Genomic DNA, 21,720 nt, shown 5'->3' with positions numbered 1-21,720 from the left:
AAAGGATTAATTTCCAAAATACACAAGCAGCTCACACAGCTCAATATCAAAAAAACAAACAACCCAATCCAAAAATGGGCAGAAGACCTAATTAGACATTTCTCCAAGGAAGACATACAGATGGCCAACAAACACATGAAAGGATGTTCAACTTCACTAATCATTAGAAAAATGCAAATTAAAACTACAATGAGGTATCACCCCACACAGGTCGGAATGGCCATCATCAAAAAATCTAGGAAAAATAAATGCTGGAGAAGGTGTGGAGAAAAGGGAACCCTCCTGCCCTGTTGGTAGAAATGTAATGTGATACAACTACTATGGAGAACAGTATGGAGATTCCTTAAAAAACTAAAAATAGAACTACCATATGACCCAGCAATCCCACTACTGGGCATATACCTGGAGAAAACCATAATTCAAAAAGATACATGTACCACAATGTTCATTGCAGTTTTATTTACAATAGCCAGGACGTGGAAGCAACCTAAATGCCCATCAACAGATGAATGGATAAAGAAGATGTGGCACATCTGTACAATGGCATATTACTCAGCCATAAAAAGGAATGAAACTGAGTTATTTGTAGTGAGGTGGATGGACCTAGAGTCTGTCATACAGAGTGAAGTAAATCAGAAAGAGAAAAACAAATACCATATGCTAACACATATATATGGAATCTAGAAAAATGGTACTGATGAAGCTAGTGGCAGGGCAGGAATAGAGATGCAGAAGTAGAGAACACATTTGAGGACCCAGGGGGGAGGGAAGGGGAAGCTGGGATGTAGTGAGAGATTAGCATTGACATATATACACTACCAAATGTAAAATAGATAGCTAGTGGGAAGCTGGTGCATAACATAGGGAGATCAACTTGATGCCTGGTGATAACCTAAAGGGGTGGGATAGGGAAGGTAGGAGGGAGATTCAAGAGGGAGGGGATGTGGGGATATATGTATGCATATAGCTGATTCACTTTGTTGTACAGCAGAAACTAACACAACACTGTAAAGCAATTATACTCCAATAAAGATGAAAAAGTTAAAAAGTAAATAAATAAAATAAAATAATAAAATAAAATAAGAACCAAGGCAGGTATACAATTGTACATGGACAAGTGGGAAGTTACAAACATTTATATCCAACAGTTTGAAAAGCTAATATTATTGAACCAAAAGTAGATGAATCAATGATGAAAGTGAAATTCCCCAAACCACTTGTATTAATAATAATGTTAAAAATCTATATATATAGATACTATATTTTAAACAAAAAAATAAAATTTGTTTGTGTTTCTTCCGCTCTACTTGCATATATTATGAATATTACCCTTGGGGTGAAGATCTGGAAAAAAGATCAAGAATCATTTTTTTAAACTAAAATTTAACTATTAAAAAAAAAGTTTATGTTTTCCCAGGAAAGCATTCATTTTTTTCTAGATTTTCTAATTTATTGGCAAAGGCTTCCCATTTTAATGTCTAAATTTCTTACGTACCTGTAATCATATTTCTTGCTCATTTATAATATTGTTTATGTTCCACTCCTTGCTAGTTTGGCTTGCAAGGTATCATTTATTATTTTTAGAGTTTTTGTTTTTGTTTTTGTTTTCTTTTCCTTTGAAAAGAACTCTGTTTTATTTATCAAATATACTTTCTTTTTTATTTAAATCCTTAATTTCTGCTTTTGTCATTAATGATTCTTCACTTTGGCTTTTTGTTTGTAACTTTGGTATTTTGTTGCCTGCTTCTTGAGTTAAATGATTAGTTCATTATTTTCAGTTTTTGCTGTTTTCTAAGCATTTAAAAGTATGAATAAGCATAATGCTATGAATTTTTATCTGCATGGCTTTAGCTGTGTCCCACAAACTTTTATATATAGTGTTCTTATTCTCATTATTTTAAAAAAATCCTAATTTTCATCTTAACTTCATATTTAATCCAAAATTCTTTTAATAGTGTTTTTAATAAGTAGTGTGGTAGCAAAATGGGAGTATGCTGACGTGTTATCTTATTAAAGTATTTTGATCCTAAAAAAATTGGCATTTCTGATTTGAGTTTGATAAGAATATAATTTATGACAATTTGTGAAAATGTCACTTATTCAGTTTCTAAATGTGAGATGCAAAAGCACAAAACACTCTGAACCTCCCTAACTCCTTGAATTAACCCTCCTCCTTTCAGCCAGTCCTTTATAAGTGCTGTTTTTGAAAACTGAAGAAAGTATACTCCTAGGAGCTGTACACAGAGAATGTTGTATTTGGAAAGAAAGCTATGAAACCAACCAGTCCAACTGTTCATTTTATAGATATGGCTATAGAACCAAAGAGGTTAAGAGCCTTATTGTCTATGAATGTCTACGGTTTAGGCATAATACTCTATTAAGGGGAGAAAGTTGATTATTATTTATAGAGTGAACCTGAAGAGGTGCTGGATCCCTCACCACCAGCATTTCTTCATCCCAATTGCATTAGCCTACTATGGCTGCCATAAGAAAATACCACAGACTAGGTGGCTTAAACAATAGAAATTTATTTTCTCACAATTCTGGAGGCTAGAAGTCCAAGATCAAGGTGTCATCAAGGTTGGTTTCTGATGAGGACTCTCTTCCTGGCTTGGAGACAGTGGCCACCTATGTGAAAGTCTTCACATAGACTTTCCTCTTTGTGCATGCAGAGAGAGAAAGAGATCTCTGGTGTATCTTCCTCTCCTGATAAAGACATCTGCCATATTGGGTTAGGGCCACATTCCTCTGACCTCACTTAACCTTAATTACCTCCTTAAAGACTGTACCTCCAAATACAGTCACAATGAGAGTTAGGGCTTCAACATAAGCATTTTGAGGGGATATAATTCAGCCCATAATCCAATGCTTCTTAATGATACCATTCCTGTCATATTCATACTCATTATTATTTAATGCACTAATTCCAGCTCTTTCTTCTATGTTAATAATGTGATTATAAAAGTGATATAGTGAACGCAAATAGAAAGGTATGCAGAATAAAAATGCTCTGCTATGAAGTGGGAGAGAAGCTCTCAAACATTATGTAAAGTTACGGGTTTGTGCCTGAACACTCTTAATTTTCTCAAAGTATGTAAATAGTCACTATGAAAGAAATTATTTTGGTTAATAGTGCACTTAAATAAAACAGCATGGATTCATGTTAACTTAGAATAACACAAACTTTTCTCTCTTTTTTCCAGATTATTATGGAAATATTGTGGTAAAAATGGAAAATAATGTAATGTTTTATTTCAAGATTAATATTAAAGATGCAGTAAAGCTACATTTATGGACAAATAGCACAATAAAATCATTAATTTCCTTGAATACATCTGGTCAAATGTATCTCATACATGTTTTTGAAAATGGCACAATACAGCCACAAGAATATCCCTTAAAACTGGAAGCACAAAGTGTAGCTTTCAAAACAAAAGAAAAATGCCCCTACATGACATTTCATAATGATATTTTTCATGTTTTTTACCTTTTGGACAAGGGACAAAATCTGTCAGTTTGGGCTCAAATAGTCTATCCAGAAAATATTGGTCTATATATTATCGTGGAATCATATGGCCCGAAAATATTAGAAGAGAAAAATCAGGTTCACTATGAAATTGCCTCAGGATACTGCACTAAAACCACAGTAAGTTAATATTTCAAAATTCTTTGATTTTTAATAAATGTTAAATTATCATAGTAACATTTTAAAAAACAGATTTCCCAAGTTTAGCTTTGAAAATGTTAAGAAATGTATGTTTTAATGAATAATGATATGTCATTAATTCCTAAGCAACAATTTTTGCTTTCAATATCCAGAGCCTCTTTCCACTTAAAAGCACATTCTTGCAGAACTCTTTGATTGTCAATTGTATTGTTTGCTTCCTTTTTTTTTTTTTTATAGTGCATGACTGCTCTGTAGAGTCTATCTGCTATCTATTGCACTTATAACACCACCCCTAAACCTAACGGCTTCAAACAAGTTCTATAGATCAACAATGTGGGTTATGAGCAGATGGGCAGTTCTGCTGGTTTCATCGGGGTTTATTCATGAGGCTGTGGTCATCTGGTGACTTGCCTGGGAAAAGATAATGTAAGAGGGCTTCATTCACACGTCAAATGTTTTGTGCAAGCACTGGCTTGTTAATATAGGGGGCCTCAGCTGGAGCACTTATCTCTGCTCCATGTGTCCTCCATCCTCCAGGCTAGACCTGGCTTCTTCACTTGGCAATCTCAGGGCAGTGTTCCATGGTGGTGAAAGCAGAAGCCACAAGGCCTTTCAAGGCCTAGGTTTGGTCAAAGCAGTTCACAAGGCCAGCCCAGTGTAACAGGATAGGGAAATAGACTCCACCTCTTAACAGAAGAACAGCAAACTTACACTATAAAGGGATATGCATACAGGAATGGGTAGAATTACTGCAGCCATCTTTGTAAACAATCCACCACAATAGGTATAAAAGTAATGTGTATATTATTTTGTATACTACTTTCTTAGGTGATATTATAGCATAAGCATTTTTACATGTTGCTATGATTTATTCCCAAGTATTGTACATTCTATTCCCCACTCTCCCTTTCTAGGCTCAGCTTTCTTAAGCATATACAAAAGTGGGCCTCTTAATTCATACAGTGGGATGGAAGTGTCCACTTAATTCCAAAGTCAGTTAAAGCAAAGAATTATTTTAAAAGTGAAAGCGATATATGTGAAACATTTTACTTTGACTTAAGTAGATGAATGTACATTCTAATTAGTCAATCTTTTAATATAGGACTTAAAAGCATTGGCAAAGCAACCAAAGTTCTAGATTTTTATAGTTTTTCCCAGTCTTTTAGTGTTATTTTGCTCATACCTAATTCAGCAATTTCTTCAGTGACTTGATTTATCAAAACTTTCCAAAGCAGTTCCAAACTTAGTTCTCAAGGGAACAGTAACTCTACTTTCGTTTTTACACTTATATTTAATCAGTCCATAATATTTAATATAATTCTACAATTACTATAATAATGCAATCTAGCATAAACAGATTTTGAAAACTGTTTTAGATTTATATACAATTACATGAATAGACCTTAAAACAGTCTTGAACGAAAAATAGTTGCATAAGAAACTGAAACCTATCAAATGTTACTAAATAACATTTATTAAAACTATGAACAACTACACACAAATCACAAGCAAAAAGAGTATTGTTCATTTTATAAGAATATAAAGATACCCAAGGACATACATCAAACAAGTAAAACATCATACTTGCTTGATATATGTTATGGGTGCCTATTATGAGGGAAGGGAATGGGGAAAGAAGACACAAGGGAAAAGTAAAATACAATAAATAAGATGGATGGAACATGTTTCAAGAAACAAGGAGTATATTTAACTCACTTTTCTGAAGCCGAGGTACTCCCTCCTTCCAGAATGAAAACAGAGATTTGCACTTTTCTTCAATACAGCAGGACTTTCTTTGATTATCTAGCCCCAATATTTGCATACAACCTCATAGGTTTTCTTTCCAGGAATTGCACGTATAATATATATTTGTCCATTTTCAACTTAACCCTTCAAAATGCTATTTACCAATCAAAATATACAAATGACCAAGGACTATGAAACATTAAAATTTGCATGTTTTAGTGTACTTTTAAATTTCTGTTAATATATTCTTCAGCTCTGTTTGTCTTGTTTATATTTTCTAACTCTTTGTTAAATCTCTCACTTTGTTCATCCATTCTTCTCCTGAGTTCACTGAGTATCTTTGTGATCATTACCTTGAACTCTTTATTGAGTAGATTGCTTATCTCCATTTCACTTAGTTTTTCTTCTGGGGTTTCATCTTGTTCCTTCATTTGGAACATATTCCTTAGTCACCTCATTTTGCCTAATTATCTGCATTTTTATATATGTATTAAGTACATTGGTTACATTTCCCAATCTTGAAGAAGTGGCGCTATGTAGGAAATGTCCCATGGGGACCATCAGTGCACTCCTCCCTGGTCACCAGAGCTATAGGATCTAGGGGTGTCCCCTGTTTGGGCTGAGTGAGCTCTTTTGTGGTGGTGGGACTGCCTGTGGGTGTACTGGTAGGTGGGGCTGGCCCCTGTCTGCTTGGCTACCAGGTCCTGCTTCCTGCTGAGGTGGACAGGGCCAGGTCCTGACATAGTTGGCTGTACTGTCCAGGGAATCCCAAGGATGATGCCAGCCTGCTGGTGGTGGGACTGGGTCCTAAGGTGGCTGGCTGGTGGCGGGGGGGTGCGGGGAGGGGGCTGTGGATGTGCCATCCACTGTGGCTGGTAAGCCCCCAGAACTAATAGGATAGAGGGAGGATTCCAGAAGAGCACTTGCTAGTACCAATGTCCTTGTAGTAGAACCAGCTCCCCAAAATGACTGCCACCAGAATCTGTGTTCCCAGGGGGAATCCCAGTTATCTCCTGCCCCTCCAGGATTCTCTTCAAGTTCAGCAAATGGGTCTGACCCTAGTTCCTTTTAAATTACTGCCTCTGTGCTAGGATTAGGAAAGTGTGAGGTTTTGTACATGCCCTTTAAGAGTGGAGTCTTGTTTCCCACAAGCCCCGCTGGCCTTGAAAGCCAGACGTTCTGGGGGCTCTTATTCCTGGTCAGAAGCCTCGGACTGGGGAGCCCAATGTAGGGACCCCCCCACTCACTCCTTGGAGAGAACCTCTGCGATTATGATTATCTCCCCATTTTGGGGGTGTTTACCCAGGGATGCGGCTCTTGACTATATTGAGTCTCCACTCCTCCTACCCCACGCATTGTGGTTCCTTCCTTATGTCTTTGGTTGTGGAATATCTTTTCTGCCAGTCTTCAGGTCACTATCATCAATAGTTGCTCTGTAAATAGTTGTAATTTTGATATTCCTATGAGAGGAGGTGACCTGAGGTTCTTTCTACTCCACTATCTTGTCCACTCCCCCAAATTTGCCTGTTTTAATAAGCTATTGGCTCTATCATTTACTAGCTGAGGACAACAAGCAGGTTTTTGAATCTTTGATGGTGATGATGAGGGGGAGGAGGATGCTGGTGTTTACGTCATAAAGTTATTATGAGGGTTAAATGAGTTAATATATGTAAAGGGCTTAGAAGAGCATCTGGCACATAATAAGCACTAAACGTATGTGTTACCACTACAACTATCACCACCTCTGCTGCTTCTACGACTACTAGCCCCACCACAATATTTCATCATTTCTAAGGTACAAGTTTTTGTTTTTGTTTTTTTTAACATTTAACATCTTTGAAATTGGGATGAGTCTTACATACAATAGCATCTTAGATTTGATGAACTATAGTAGTATTAGAATGATATAACAAATTTTCTTATAATATATCTTGCTTATATCACACAGATTGGATCACTGTAACTTCACAGTTATAATTATTGGCTAATATAGTGCCAAGCATCATAAGTTATTCATTTTTGAAGAAAAAAACTGAGTATAACGCTCGTATACAAAAATGGATAACTAATTGTTTAAAGTTTTTAATGCTATTAGCTGGTTTCATAATGATATTTATACCAAAAATTAGTTTTTTTATTTTTTGGTTTCTGAGGGGTTTTTTTTTTATCTTTATTGGAGTATAATTGCTTTACACTGTTGTGCCAGTTTCCACTGTACAACAAAGTGAATCAGCTGTGTTTATACATATATCCCCACATCCTCTCCCTCTTGAGTCTCCCTCCCACCCTCCCTATCCCATCCCTTTAGGTCATCAGCAATCATCGAATTGATCTCCCTGTGTTAGGCAGTTGCTTCCCACTAGCTATCTATTTTATATTTGGTAGTATATAAATGTCAATACAAAAGTTAGTTTTGAAATTTTAAAAATTATTTCTGAATATCTTAGTTGACCTAAATTCTTTTTTTTAATATTGAGGTATAATTGACGTGTAATATTTTATTGGTTTCAGGTGTACAAGATAATGATTCAATATTTGTATATTTTGTAAAATGATCACCGCATTGTCTAGTTAAGATCCACCACCACACATAGTTACAAATTTTTTTGTGTGATGAGTATTTTAAGATCTGTTATCTTAGAAACTTTCAAATATGCAATATTATTCACTATAGTTACCATGCTGTACACTATATTCTCATGATATTTATTCATTTTTAATTTATTTATTGTATTTATTTATTTATTTATTGCCTGCATTGGGTCTTTGTTGCAGTGCATGGGTTTCTCATTGCAGTGGCTTCTCTTGTTGCCGAGCACAGACTCTAGGCACGTGGGCTTCAGTAGTTGTGCCATGTGGGCTCACTAGCTGTGGCTTGTGGGCTCTAGAGCACAGCCTCAGTAGTTGCGGTGCATGGGCTTAGTTGCTCTGCAGCATGTGGGATCTTCCTGGACCAGGGATCGAACCTGTGTCCCCTGCATTGGCAGGCAGATTCTTAACCACTGTGCCACCAAGGAAGTCCCATGATATTTATTCATTTGTTTATTTATTTATTTATTTATTTATTTATTTAAGTTCATTTTATTTTATTTTATTTATTTTAATTTTTGGGGGTACACCAAGTTCAATCATCTGTTTTTTTACACATATCCCCATATTCCCTCCCTTCCTTGACTCCCCCCACCTCGAGTCCCCCCCACCCTCCCCGCCCCAGTCCTCTAAGGCATCTTCCATCCTCGAGTTGGACTCCCTTTGTTATACAACAACTTCCCACTGACTATTTTACAGTTGGTAGTATATATATGTCTGTGCTACTCTCTCGCTTCGTCTCAGTTTCCGCTTCACCCCCCGCCCCCTCCCATACCTCGAGTTCTCCAGTCCATTCTCTGTATCTGCGTCCTTGTTCTTGTCACTGAGTTCATCAGTACCATTTTTAGATTCCGTATATGTGAGTTAGCATACAATATTTGTCCTTCTCTTTCTGACTTACTTCACTCTGTATGACAGATTGTAGTTCTATCCACCTCATTACATATAGCTCCATCTCATCCCTTTTTATAGCTGAGTAATATTCCATTGTGTATATATGCCACATCTTCTTTATCCATTCATTTGATGAGATATTTATTTTTTAACTGCAAAATTTTACCTGTAACTACCTTTATCCATTTCACCCATCCCCCACTCCTGGCAATGATCAATCTGTTGACTGTTTCTGCAAGGTCATGGGGGATTTTGGATTCAGTTTTGATTTTGCATATAAATGAGATCATATGATATTTGTCTTTCACTGTCTGACTTATTTCACTTAGCTTAATGCCCTTAAGGTCCATCAATGTTGTCACAAATGGCAGGATTTCCTTCTCTCTTTTTTTTTTCTTCAGATCTTTATTAGAGTATAATTGTTTTACAATGTTGTGCAGTTTCTGTTGTACAACAAAGTGAATCAACTGTATTTACACATATATCCCCATATCCCCTCCCCTTAAACCTCCCTCCTGTCCTTCCTATCCCACCCCTCTAGGTCATCACCAAGCATTGAGTTGATCTCCCTCTGTTATGCAGATGCTTCCCACCAGCTATCTATTTTACATTTGGTAGTGTATATATGTCTATGCTACTCTCTCACTTCATCTCAGTTCCCCCTTCCCCCACCCCCCGTGTCCTCAAGACCATTCTCTACACCTTTGTATATATACTTAACCACATCTTCTTTATCTATTTATCCATCGATGGATACTTAAGTTGCTCCCATGTCTCTGCTATTATAAACAATGCTGCAGTGAACATGGAGGTGCATATACTTTTTCAAATTAGTGTTTTTGCTTCCTTTGGATAAATACCCAGAAGTGGAATTGCTGGATCATATGATAGTTCTATTTTTAATGTTTTGAGGAACCTGCATACTGTTGTCCATAGTAGTTGCCCCAATTTACATTTCTACCAATAATTCCTGGTTCCCTTTTCTCCACATCCTCATTACAAGATAACACTATCTTATCTCTTGTTCTTTTGAAAATAGTCATTTAACAGGTGTGAGGTGATATCTAATTGTGATTTTGATTTGCATCCCTGTGATGTTGTACCTGTTTTCATGTACCTGTTGGCCAAATGTATGTCTCCTTTGGAAAAATGTTTATTCAGATCCTCTGCACATTTTTTAATCAGATTTTTTTGTTTTCTTGCTCTTGAGTCATTTAAGTTTCTTATATATTTTGGATATTTATCCCTTATCAGATGTATGATTTGCAACTATTTTCTCCCAATCACTAGACTGCCTTTTCATTTTGTTGATAGTTTTCTTTGCTATGCAGAAGTGTTTTAGTTTGATGCAGCTCCACTTGTTCATTTTTACTTTTGTTGCCTTTGCTTTTGGTATCAAATCCAAAAACTTATTGCCAAGACCAGTTCCAAGGAGCTTACCACTTATGTTTTCTTCTAGGAGTTTCAGGGTATCAGATCTTACATTCAAGTCTATAATCTTGTTTTGAGTTGATTTTTTTTTTTTTTATTATTTTATTTTATTTTTTTTTGGGGGGGGTACACCAGGTTCAATCAACTGTTTTTATACACATATCCCCATATTCCCTCCCTTCCTTGACGCCCCCCCCGATTCCCCCCCACCCTCCCTGCCCCAGTCCTCTAAGGCATCTTCCATCCTCGAGTTGGACTCCCTTTGTTATACAACAACTTCCCACTGACTATTTTACAGTTGGTAGTATATATATGTCTGTGCTACTCTCTCGCTTCGTCTCAGTTTCCGCTTCACCCCCCGCCCCCTCCCATACCTCGAGTTCTCCAGTCCATTCTCTGTATCTGCGTCCTTGTTCTTGTCACTGAGTTCATCAGTACCATTTTTAGATTCCGTATATGTGAGTTAGCATACAATATTTGTCCTTCTCTTTCTGACTTACTTCACTCTGTATGACAGATTGTAGTTCTATCCACCTCATTACATATAGCTCCATCTCATCCCTTTTTATAGCTGAGTAATATTCCATTGTGTATATATGCCACATCTTCTTTATCCATTCATTTGATGAGATATTTATTTTTTAACTGCAAAATTTTACCTGTAACTACCTTTATCCATTTCACCCATCCCCCACTCCTGGCAATGATCAATCTGTTGACTGTTTCTGCAAGGTCATGGGGGATTTTGGATTCAGTTTTGATTTTGCATATAAATGAGATCATATGATATTTGTCTTTCACTGTCTGACTTATTTCACTTAGCTTAATGCCCTTAAGGTCCATCAATGTTGTCACAAATGGCAGGATTTCCTTCTCTCTTTTTTTTTTCTTCAGATCTTTATTAGAGTATAATTGTTTTACAATGTTGTGCAGTTTCTGTTGTACAACAAAGTGAATCAACTGTATTTACACATATATCCCCATATCCCCTCCCCTTAAACCTCCCTCCTGTCCTTCCTATCCCACCCCTCTAGGTCATCACCAAGCATTGAGTTGATCTCCCTCTGTTATGCAGATGCTTCCCACCAGCTATCTATTTTACATTTGGTAGTGTATATATGTCTATGCTACTCTCTCACTTCATCTCAGTTCCCCCTTCCCCCACCCCCCGTGTCCTCAAGACCATTCTCTACACCTTTGTATATATACTTAACCACATCTTCTTTATCTATTTATCCATCGATGGATACTTAAGTTGCTCCCATGTCTCTGCTATTATAAACAATGCTGCAGTGAACATGGAGGTGCATATACTTTTTCAAATTAGTGTTTTTGCTTCCTTTGGATAAATACCCAGAAGTGGAATTGCTGGATCATATGATAGTTCTATTTTTAATGTTTTGAGGAACCTGCATACTGTTGTCCATAGTAGTTGCCCCAATTTACATTTCTACCAATAATTCCTGGTTCCCTTTTCTCCACATCCTCATTACAAGATAACACTATCTTATCTCTTGTTCTTTTGAAAATAGTCATTTAACAGGTGTGAGGTGATATCTAATTGTGATTTTGATTTGCATCCCTGTGATGTTGTACCTGTTTTCATGTACCTGTTGGCCAAATGTATGTCTCCTTTGGAAAAATGTTTATTCAGATCCTCTGCACATTTTTTAATCAGATTTTTTTGTTTTCTTGCTCTTGAGTCATTTAAGTTTCTTATATATTTTGGATATTTATCCCTTATCAGATGTATGATTTGCAACTATTTTCTCCCAATCACTAGACTGCCTTTTCATTTTGTTGATAGTTTTCTTTGCTATGCAGAAGTGTTTTAGTTTGATGCAGCTCCACTTGTTCATTTTTACTTTTGTTGCCTTTGCTTTTGGTATCAAATCCAAAAACTTATTGCCAAGACCAGTTCCAAGGAGCTTACCACTTATGTTTTCTTCTAGGAGTTTCAGGGTATCAGATCTTACATTCAAGTCTATAATCTTGTTTTGAGTTGATTTTTGTATATGGTGTGAGATAATGTTTCAATTTCATTCTTTAGCAAGTGGCTATTCATTTTTCCCAACACAATTTACTGAAGAAACTATCCTTTCCTCATTGTATATTCTTGGCTTCTTTGTAATAAATTCATTGACTACATATGCATGGGTTTTATTTCTGGATTTTCTATTCTGTACCATTATCAATTTGTCTGTTTTTATGTCAATACTATACTGTTTTGATTACCACAGCTTTGAAATGTAGTTTGAACTCAGGGAGTAGAATGCCTCCAGGCCTGTTCTTCTTTCTCAAGACCATTTTGACTATTCAGGGTCTTTGCAGTTTCATATCAACTTTAGGATTGTTTATTCTATTACTATGAAAAATGCCATTGGAATTTTGATAGGGATTGTATTAAGTCTGTATATAGCTTTGGGTAGTATGGACATTTTAACAATATTAATTCTTCTAATCCATGAGCATGTAAAATCTTTCCATTTATTTATGTCTTCAGTTTCTTTCTTCAACTTTGTATAGTTTAAAGTGTATAAGTCTTTCACCTCCTGGGTTAAATTTATTCCCATGCATTTTATTCTTTTTGGTGCAACTGTAAATGGAATTGTTTTCTTAATTTCTCTTTCTGACAGTTCCTTACTACTGCATAGAAATGCAACAGATTTTTACATATTGATCATGTATCCTGAACCTTTACTTATTTTTTTTTTGGTGGAGTCTGGGTTTTTTTACATATAATATCATGTCATCTGTAAGTAGTGACAGTTTTACTTCTTCCTTTTTAATTTGGATGCCTTTGTTTCTTTTTCTTGTCTAATTGCTCTGTCTAGAACTTGAATAAAAGTGGTGAGTGTGGGCATTATTGTCTTGGTCCCAATCTTAAGGAGAAGCTTACAGCTTTTTGCCATTGAGTATGATGTTAGCTATGGGGTTGTCATACATGGCCTTTATTATGTTAAGGTATGTTCCTCTATACACACTTTGTTGTGAGTTTTTATCATAAATGGATGTTGAATCTTGTCAAATGCTTTTCTGCATCTATTGAGATGATCATATTATTTTTTATCCTTTGTTGTGTTAATGTGCTATACCACATTGATTGATTTGTGCATATTGAACTATCTGTACATCCCTGGAATAAATTCCACTTGATCATGATGTATAATCCTTTTAATGTACTGTTGAATTTATTTCCCTAAATTTTTTTGAGAATTTTTGCATCTATGTTCATCAGGAATATTGGCCTGTAATATCCTTTTCTGGTGGCATCTTTGTCTGGCTTTGGTATCAGGGTAATGCTGGTATTGTAAAATTAGTTTGGAAATGTTCCCTATTCTATATTTTTGGAAGACTTTGAGAAGAACTGACATTAATTCTTCTTTAAATATTGTAGAATTCACAGTAAAGCCATTCTGGTCATGGACTTAAGTATTTCTGGAGGTTTTTGATTACTAATTCAATCTCCTCCCTAGTAATTTGTTTGGATTTTCTACTTCTCAAAGATTCAGTCTTGTAGGTTGCCTGTTTCTAGGAATTTATCCATTTCTTCTAGGTTGTCCAGTTTGTTAGCATATAATTATTCATAGTAGTCTCTTATGATCCTTTTTATGTCTGTAGTATCAGTTGTAATGTTTTCTCTTTCATGTCTGTTTTTATTTATTTGAGTCCTCTCTCTTTTTCATCTCAGTGAGTCTAGCTAAAGATTTGTCAATATTGTTTATATTTTTAAAAAGACAGCTCTTAGTTTCATTGATCTTTTCTATTGTTTTTTCAATCTCTATTTCTGCTCTAATCTTTGTTATTTCCTTCCTTCTACTGACTTTGGGCTTTGTTTATTCTTCTTTTTCTAGTTCTTTGAGGTGTAAAATTATATTTTTGTTAATATTTCTTATTTCTTGATGTAGACAATTTATCTCTATGAGCTTCCCTCTTAGAACTACTTTTGCTGCATCCCATAAATTTTGGTATGTTGGGTTTCCATTTTCATTTGTCTCAAAATGTTTTTTGATTTCTTCTTTGACCCATTGTTTGTTCAGCAAAATGTTTAATATCCAAATATGTGTGAATTTTCCAGTTTTCTTCTTATAATTGCTTTCCAGCTTTCTATAATTGCTTTCTCATGTGGTCAGAAAAGATGCTTGATATAATTTCAGTCTTCTTAAATTTATTAGAACTTGTTTTGTGGAGAATAATCCATATGCCCTTGAGAAGAATCTGTATTCTGTTGCTGTTGGATAGAATGTTCTGGATATGTCTGTTAAGTCATTCTGGTATAATGTGTTGTTTAAGGCCAATGTTTCCTTATTGATTTTCTGTCTAGATGATCTATCTATTGATGAAAATAGGGAATTAAAGTCCCCTACTATTAATGTATTGCTATTTCTCACTTTAGCAAATACATAAAAATGTATATATGTTTGCTTTATATATTCAGGTGCTCCTATGTTGGGTGCATAAGTGTTATATCATGTTGGATTGACCTCTTTATCATTATATAATGACCTTCTTTATCATATTATAGTCTTTGTTTTAAAGTCTATTTTGTCTGATAATTATAGTGACCCCAGTTTTCTTTTGATTTCCACTTGCATAAAATATCTTTTTCCATCCCTTCAATTTCAACCTGTGTGAAATTTTACATCTGAAGTGAGTCTCTTGTAGACAGCATACCAATGGATTGTTTTTTTTTTTTATCCAATTAGCCACTTTATGTCTTTTAATTAGAGAATTTAATCCATTTGCATTTAAGTTAGTTATTGATAGGAACATGCTTATTGCCATTTTGTTCATTGTTTCTGGCTGTTTTGTAGTCCTTCTGTGCTCCTTTTGTCTTTTCCAATCTCTTCCTTTCTGGCTTAATGACTTTTTTTAGTGGTTTGCTTTGATTTATTTCTCTTTATATAATCTGTATCTCCTATAAGTTTTTGCTTTGTGGTTACCATGCAGCTTACATGTAAAAACATATTTAAAATGGTCTATTTTAAGTTGATAACAACTTAAATTTGATCATAGTCTAAAGCTCTACATTTTTACTTATCCTCCCATGTTTTACATTTTGATTTCACAATTTACATCTTTTTATCTTGCATATCTACAAACAAATTATTGTAGTTGTTTTTACTATTTTGTCTTTAACTTTCATACTAGCTTTATAAGTGATTAACTCACCACATCCACATATATATTAGATTATTCTGAATTATACTGTATATTTACCTTTACCAGTTGGGTTTAAACTTTCATATTTCCTGTTACTAACAGCACCCTTTCATTTCAACTTAAGAAGTCCCTTTAATATTTCTTGTAAGGTGGGTTTAGTGATGATGAACTCCTTTAGCTTTTGCTTATCTGGAAAACTATCTCTCTTTCAATTCTTAAGGACAGTTTTTCACTTTGAGCATTTTGAATATATTATACCACTCCCTTCTGGCCTGCAAAGTTATTACTGAAAAATCTGCTGATATTCTTATGGGGTTCCCTTGTATACAAGATGCTTTTCAGACTTTCTCTTTGTCTTTAACTTTTGATATTTAATTACAGTGGGTCTTGGTGTGTGTCTTTTGGAGTTTTTCTTATTTTGAACTCTCTGAGCTTCCTGGATCTGGATGTCTGTTTCCTTCTCCAGGTGAAGAAGGTTTTTTAGTCACTATTTCTTTATACAATTTTTTGCCCCTTTCTCAGTCTCTTCTCCTTCTGGAACCCCTACAATGCAAACGTTGGTCCACTTGCTCTTCCTTAAGTCCCTTAAGCTATCTTCACTTTGCTTTTTCCTGCTTTGATTTGGTGAGTTCCACTGCCCTGTCTGTGAGTTCACTCATTCTTTCTTCCACTTCTTCTATTCTGCTGTTGAACTTCTCTATTGTATGTATCAGTTCAGTTAATGTATTCTTCAGCTCTGTGACTTCTATTTGATACTTTCTTACATCTTCTATCTCTTTGTTGAAATTCTCACTTTGTTCATCCATTCTTCTTTTGAGCTCAGTGAGCATCATCATGACCATTATTTTGAATTCTTTATCAAGTAAATTACTTATCACTATTTTATTAAGGCCTTTTTATGTGGTGTTACCTTATTCTTTCATTTAGAATATGTTTCTGTTTCTTCATTTTCCTTGATTCTCTGCACTGGTTTCTATGCAGTAAATAAAACAGCTAGTTTTTCCAGTCTTGAAGGAGTCATTTTGTGTATGAGATGAACCTTATCATTCAACACTGCCTGAGCTCTTGGTTATCTCTCAAGCCTTTGTGATTGTCCAAGCCACCTACTTTATTCTTAGTGGCTCCCAGCATTTTAGGATATGCTAAGACCTGTCAGTCTATCAAAGTGGGGGGAGCATCTCAGCACCCAGATGCAAGCTGATTGGAAGCCAGACACTCAGGGAATAGCTTTTAAACTATGTAAATATACCTCTTTTAGGGAGTTGGCATTTCTGTTTGCTGCCTCAGTGCTGTGTCTTAGATTGATAGCCAGTTGAGAAATGTTTATTTGTTTGCTACCATCCCATTGAAGCTGTAAAAACAAGCCCTGCTGGCCCCTGGAGCCAGACTATTTAGGGATGTGTTCTCTGGGTGGCCAACACAAAAACTGGGGCACCAGATGTGTATAATAGCTACTTTCTCTGAGATATTGACAGCCTGGAGTGGTGCAGAGGAAGAGTGCAATGATAGTACACCTACCAGCCTCCCCCGTCTCTGAAGAGAATTGTAGTCAGCACTTAGATGTGTGTTTAATTATAAGCCTGCCCCTCAGGCCACATCTATAAAAATAAGGTAACAAGCCTCTTTCACAGAAAGACTTGAGGCACACTTCAGTCTACCATCTCTGTGCTGTTCCCTGGAAGGAATATCCAGCTAAGAACAATTTAATAGTCTTATGAGACCTGCAAACATGAGCTCTGCTGGTCACCAGAGCCAGGTGATCCAGGGGCATTCCCCAGTTAGCAATGACAAAAAACTAGGGCACCAGATATGTGTACAAGCTGCTTTTGGGGAGACACCAGCAACCTGGAGCAAGGCAGAGGGAGACTATGAAGATAGTACCTCCCCTATGAGGTCTCCAAAGAGGATTACAGTCAGCCCTTAGATGTAGTTTCAATTCAAAGCCTGCCTCTCAGGCCATAGCTCTAAAGCTAAGCTAATAGGCCTCTTTCACAGAAAGACTGTGCCTGCTGTGCCCTGAGGTGCAGCCAGCTAAGACTTCCTTTCCATCTATTACAGCCCTACAGAATCAATGAGGGCAAACCCCAGTGGCCACCAGAGCCAGGCAACTAAGAGGCAATCCATGGATGGTAGCCACAAAAATCAGCGTGCAAGATGAGTGTAGAAGCTGTTTTCTGGGAGATACCAGAAACTGGAGTGAGGCATAGGGAGAGCACAATGATGGAGCCATCAGCCTCTGTCTTTAGAGTATTTCAGTAGGCCACACCCTAGATGTGTGTTAAATTAGGTACCTGCCCCTCAGGCCAATGCTTTTTTCTTTTTCTCCCTTTTTAAATAACCAAAGTTTATTTTGTTTTATTTTTAAATAATCAAATTTTACTTTTTATTTTCCTTTTTTTTTTGGCTGTGCCACATGGCTTGTGGGATTTCAGCTCCTCAGCATGGGCCATGGCAGTGAAAGTGCCAAATCCTAACCACTAGACCACCAGGGAACTCCCAGGCCAATGCTTTAAGATAAGCAATTAAGCCTCTCTCACAGAAAATCTGGGCACTTTTCAGTTGACTTCTTTACATTGGGCCTTGGAGTCCATGAACCTTCACGTGAGAGCCTTTAAGAACTGTTTCTGTTTGCTATAGCCTTATGGGTCCAAATGGACACAAGCCCCACTGGCTTTCCTAGCCATATGTTTTGGGGGCTCAGTTCTAAAGTGCAGGTCTTAAAAGTTGGGGTAATAGATGTGGGGTTCAAGCTGTTTACTCCTCAGGGAGAAACTTAGGGTTTTGAATTCTCTCCCTCCCAATTGTGGGTTACCATGCTGGGGTTGGGGTTTGTGGCAAGACTGTGACTCAGTCTCTCCTACCTGTTTCAATGTGGGTTTTTCTGTTGTTCGCCTGGTATGTAGGAGTTTCTCAGCTAGTTTTACAGTTTCTTTCAGAGGAAATTGTTTTATACATAGCTGTAAATTCAGTGTTGTCTGTGGGAGGAGGTGATTTCAGGACCCTCCTATGTTATTATCATGAACCAGAAACTGCCTATTCATTTTCTTAATGGTGACTGTTAATGAGTAGAAAATTTTAATTTTGATAAAGTTTTTTCACTTATGGTTATTGTTTTTTGTGTTCTAAGATAACTTTGCTTATCCCTAGGTCACAAAAAATATTCTTCTATAATGTCTTCTCAAAGGTTTATGGTTTTAGCATTTATGTTGAAGTCCATGATCCATCTCAAATTAATTTTTGTGTATGGTGACTTTTGATCAAGGAAAGAACAAAGTTATTTTCCACTTGAATATCTAGTTACTTCAGTATTTCTTGAAAAGCTTTTCTTTTCCCTTTTGTATTACTTAACATCTTTATTGAAAATCAAATATTCATACAAGTGTAGGCTTGTTTTTGGGTGCTCTATTCTGTTCCATTGATCTATTTGTCAATCCTAGGGTATTACCACACTATCTTGATTACTGGCAAAATTAAATTTTGTATCTATTTTTCAGTGAGGTCAACTCTGTGGCTACTATAAGTAAGAGATTCTTTTAGGAACTCTATAAAAGCTTGTTTCTATAATAATAAATTGAACTTGTAAGGATCTAATCTTACTTTCTTTCTGGGAGTGCTCTAGAATGCTCAGAAACAGTCATCATTTTAGCCATCTTTACTGTCATTACTGACATCAATTCAATGTCTACTTTGTCACTAAGCCATTTGCCTCAGTAAATACTTTATCACAATCAATGACAAGTGATAATTTGACTATTTGTAATGTTTCTGCATACCATGAAATAACAGAATCCCTTTTCCATTGGCAAAGAGATTAATACTGTGTTCGAGGCTGAGGACACAATGAAATCAATCCCAGGATTCCATCTTTGTAGTTGGTTTCTTGATACTACTCCTAGACCAAGAACTGTATCAGTAAGCCTCTGGCCAGAAAAACAGAAATCAAATGAATTGTCTTAGCAGAGGTAATCTAATATAGGTAATTAGTAGAACTGGATACATGAGAGAAATGAAAAGAAAAAAAAGGAACACTGAGATTACACAGAGCTAGTAACTACAAGAAGTGGCTATTTCACTTCTAGGGCTGGAATAGAGGGAACAGAGGGAAGAAATTTGAGTTATTCCAGACTAGAGAGTTAGGGGAGGGGTTCCACAGACCTAGAACCCACACCTTGAAAGAGAGGGTACGGTTCACCTGGTGTGGCATTGCAGAAGCTCCAAGAAAGGGACTCCACAGATCTGATCTCTGAGAAAGGGGGCAATATGACTGGTACTGGTGCTGCTGAAATTCTGGTCTCTGAAACAGGTGGCAGCCAACAAGTGTTTGTACCTCAAAGGGGAGTCATGAGTGAGGCTGGTTCTGGGAGTGTGTTTCCCACTTGTTAGTTCCTTTACTAACTGCTACTGCCAGGATGAAGAGTTGCCAGGTTGACACTGACAGGAATAATGAGAAAAACAAGTAGTAGCATATTTTCTCCCATCCTTGACTTCTAGACACTCTCCAGTACCCCGTATTTGCAATATCTAAAAGAGAGCCAACTAACAAAGGAAAAAATGTGATTTGCAGAATCACATTGGTGCAGAATCAAACCCTGCATCAAAAAGCTGAGTATAGAATAGTGGGTTTGGAGGTGAAAGACAATAGCTTAATAATCAGCACATAGAATGTGTGTATGATGAACTTTAAAGGTTAAAGTTTACAATTTACACTCCCAACACTGTTTGAAAGATCCTGCAGCTCCACATCCTTGCAGTTATGGGCTAAATGTTTGTGCCTCCCAAATTCATATGTTGAAGCCCTGACCCCCAAAGTGATGGCATTTGGAGATGGGCACTTTGAAAGATAATTAGGGTTAGATGAGTTTATGAAGGTGGGGCTCTGGTCTAATGGGATTAGTGCCATTATAAGAAGGAACACCAGAGAGCTCGTCTCTTTCTCTCTCTTCCTGCATGCACAAAGGAGGTCATGTCAGCATACAGCAAGATGGCGGTCACCTACAAACCAAGAGAAGAGGTCTCAGTATGAAATCTATCTGCTGGCATCTTGATCTTGGACTTTCCAGTTTCCAGAACTATGAGGAAAAAAAAAAACTCTTGTTGTCTAAGTAACCCAGTCTGTGGTATTTTGATATGGTGGCCCTAGCAGACTAAGATACTTGCTGATAACTGGTATAGTCAGACTTTAATTTTTGCCTGATGAATGTGCGTGTATTATATTTTGTTTGCTATTCTCTTCTTATTAATGAGGTTGAATAACTTTTCATATACTTATTGGCTTTTGGATTCCCATTTCTGTGAAATTCCAATTTTTGTCACTTTTTCTATTGGGTTGTGTGCCTTTTTTTCACTGAATTTTTTTCGTTATCACAAACATTGTCTTTTTAAAGAGCTTTATTGATGTGATTGGCATGCAATAAATTGCATACATTTACAGTGTACAATTTGATAAAATTTGACATATGTATACACACATGAAATAATAGCCAAAATCATGTCCATCACCCCCCAAAGTTTCCTCATGCTCCTTAGTAATCCATTCCTCCTTCTCCTACCCATTCCTAGGCAACCACTGATCTGCTTGCTATCACTATAGGTTAGTTTACTTTTTCTAGAATTTTATATAAATGAAACCATACAATATGTTTTCTGCCTTCTTTCAGTATAATTATTTTGTGGCTTATCTATTATGTAGTGGTCATTAATAGTTTGTTCTCTTTTGTTGTTGAGTAGTACTCCATGGTATGGATATGCCACAATTTGTTTCTCCACATTTGTTTATGAACATTTGGATTGTTTCCAGTTTAGGGATTTTACAAGTAAAATGGCTATGAATATTTGTGTACAAGTCCTTGTGTGGATCTATGCTTTCATTTCTCTTGAGTAAATACATAGGAACAGATTGGCTGGATCATAAGTAGGCATATGTTTAATTTTTTACAAACTGATAACTTGTATTCCAGATTTATGTGCCATTTTACATTGCCACTAGTAGTTCTACTTGCTTCACACATTTTTGCTAACAGTTAATATGATCTGTGTTTTTGTTTTGTTATCATTGTTGTTTTGGATTTTTTAGTTTTAGCTATTTTAGTGAATATATAGTGATATTTCATCATGGTTTTAGTTAACATTTCCCTGATGCTTCTCTGATAACTAATGATATTGAGCACTTTTTCAAGTGCTTATTTGCTACTTGTAGATCTTCTTTGGTGAAGTGTCTGTTCCACTTGTAT

The 21,720-nt window shown here is 36.2% G+C and overlaps 1 protein-coding gene across 1 annotated transcript in view; it reads left to right on the top strand.

The window, feature by feature from the left end:
• The window catches only part of CATSPERE (catsper channel auxiliary subunit epsilon), a 256,584-nt gene that overhangs the window by 160,329 nt on the left and 74,535 nt on the right, over positions 1-21,720 (top strand). Inside the window, exon 11 of the mRNA XM_057727707.1 lies at positions 3,204-3,646. Coding sequence (XP_057583690.1) covers positions 3,204-3,646 — 443 coding nt within the window. The remainder of the gene's footprint in view (positions 1-3,203; positions 3,647-21,720) is intronic.

This window comes from Hippopotamus amphibius, chromosome 3 (genome assembly GCF_030028045.1).
Source record: "Hippopotamus amphibius kiboko isolate mHipAmp2 chromosome 3, mHipAmp2.hap2, whole genome shotgun sequence".
In the NCBI taxonomy this organism is placed as follows: domain Eukaryota; kingdom Metazoa; phylum Chordata; class Mammalia; order Artiodactyla; family Hippopotamidae; genus Hippopotamus; species Hippopotamus amphibius.
The sequence above is the reverse complement of the archived record's forward strand: the minus strand, read 5'-3'. Positions and strand labels throughout refer to the sequence as shown.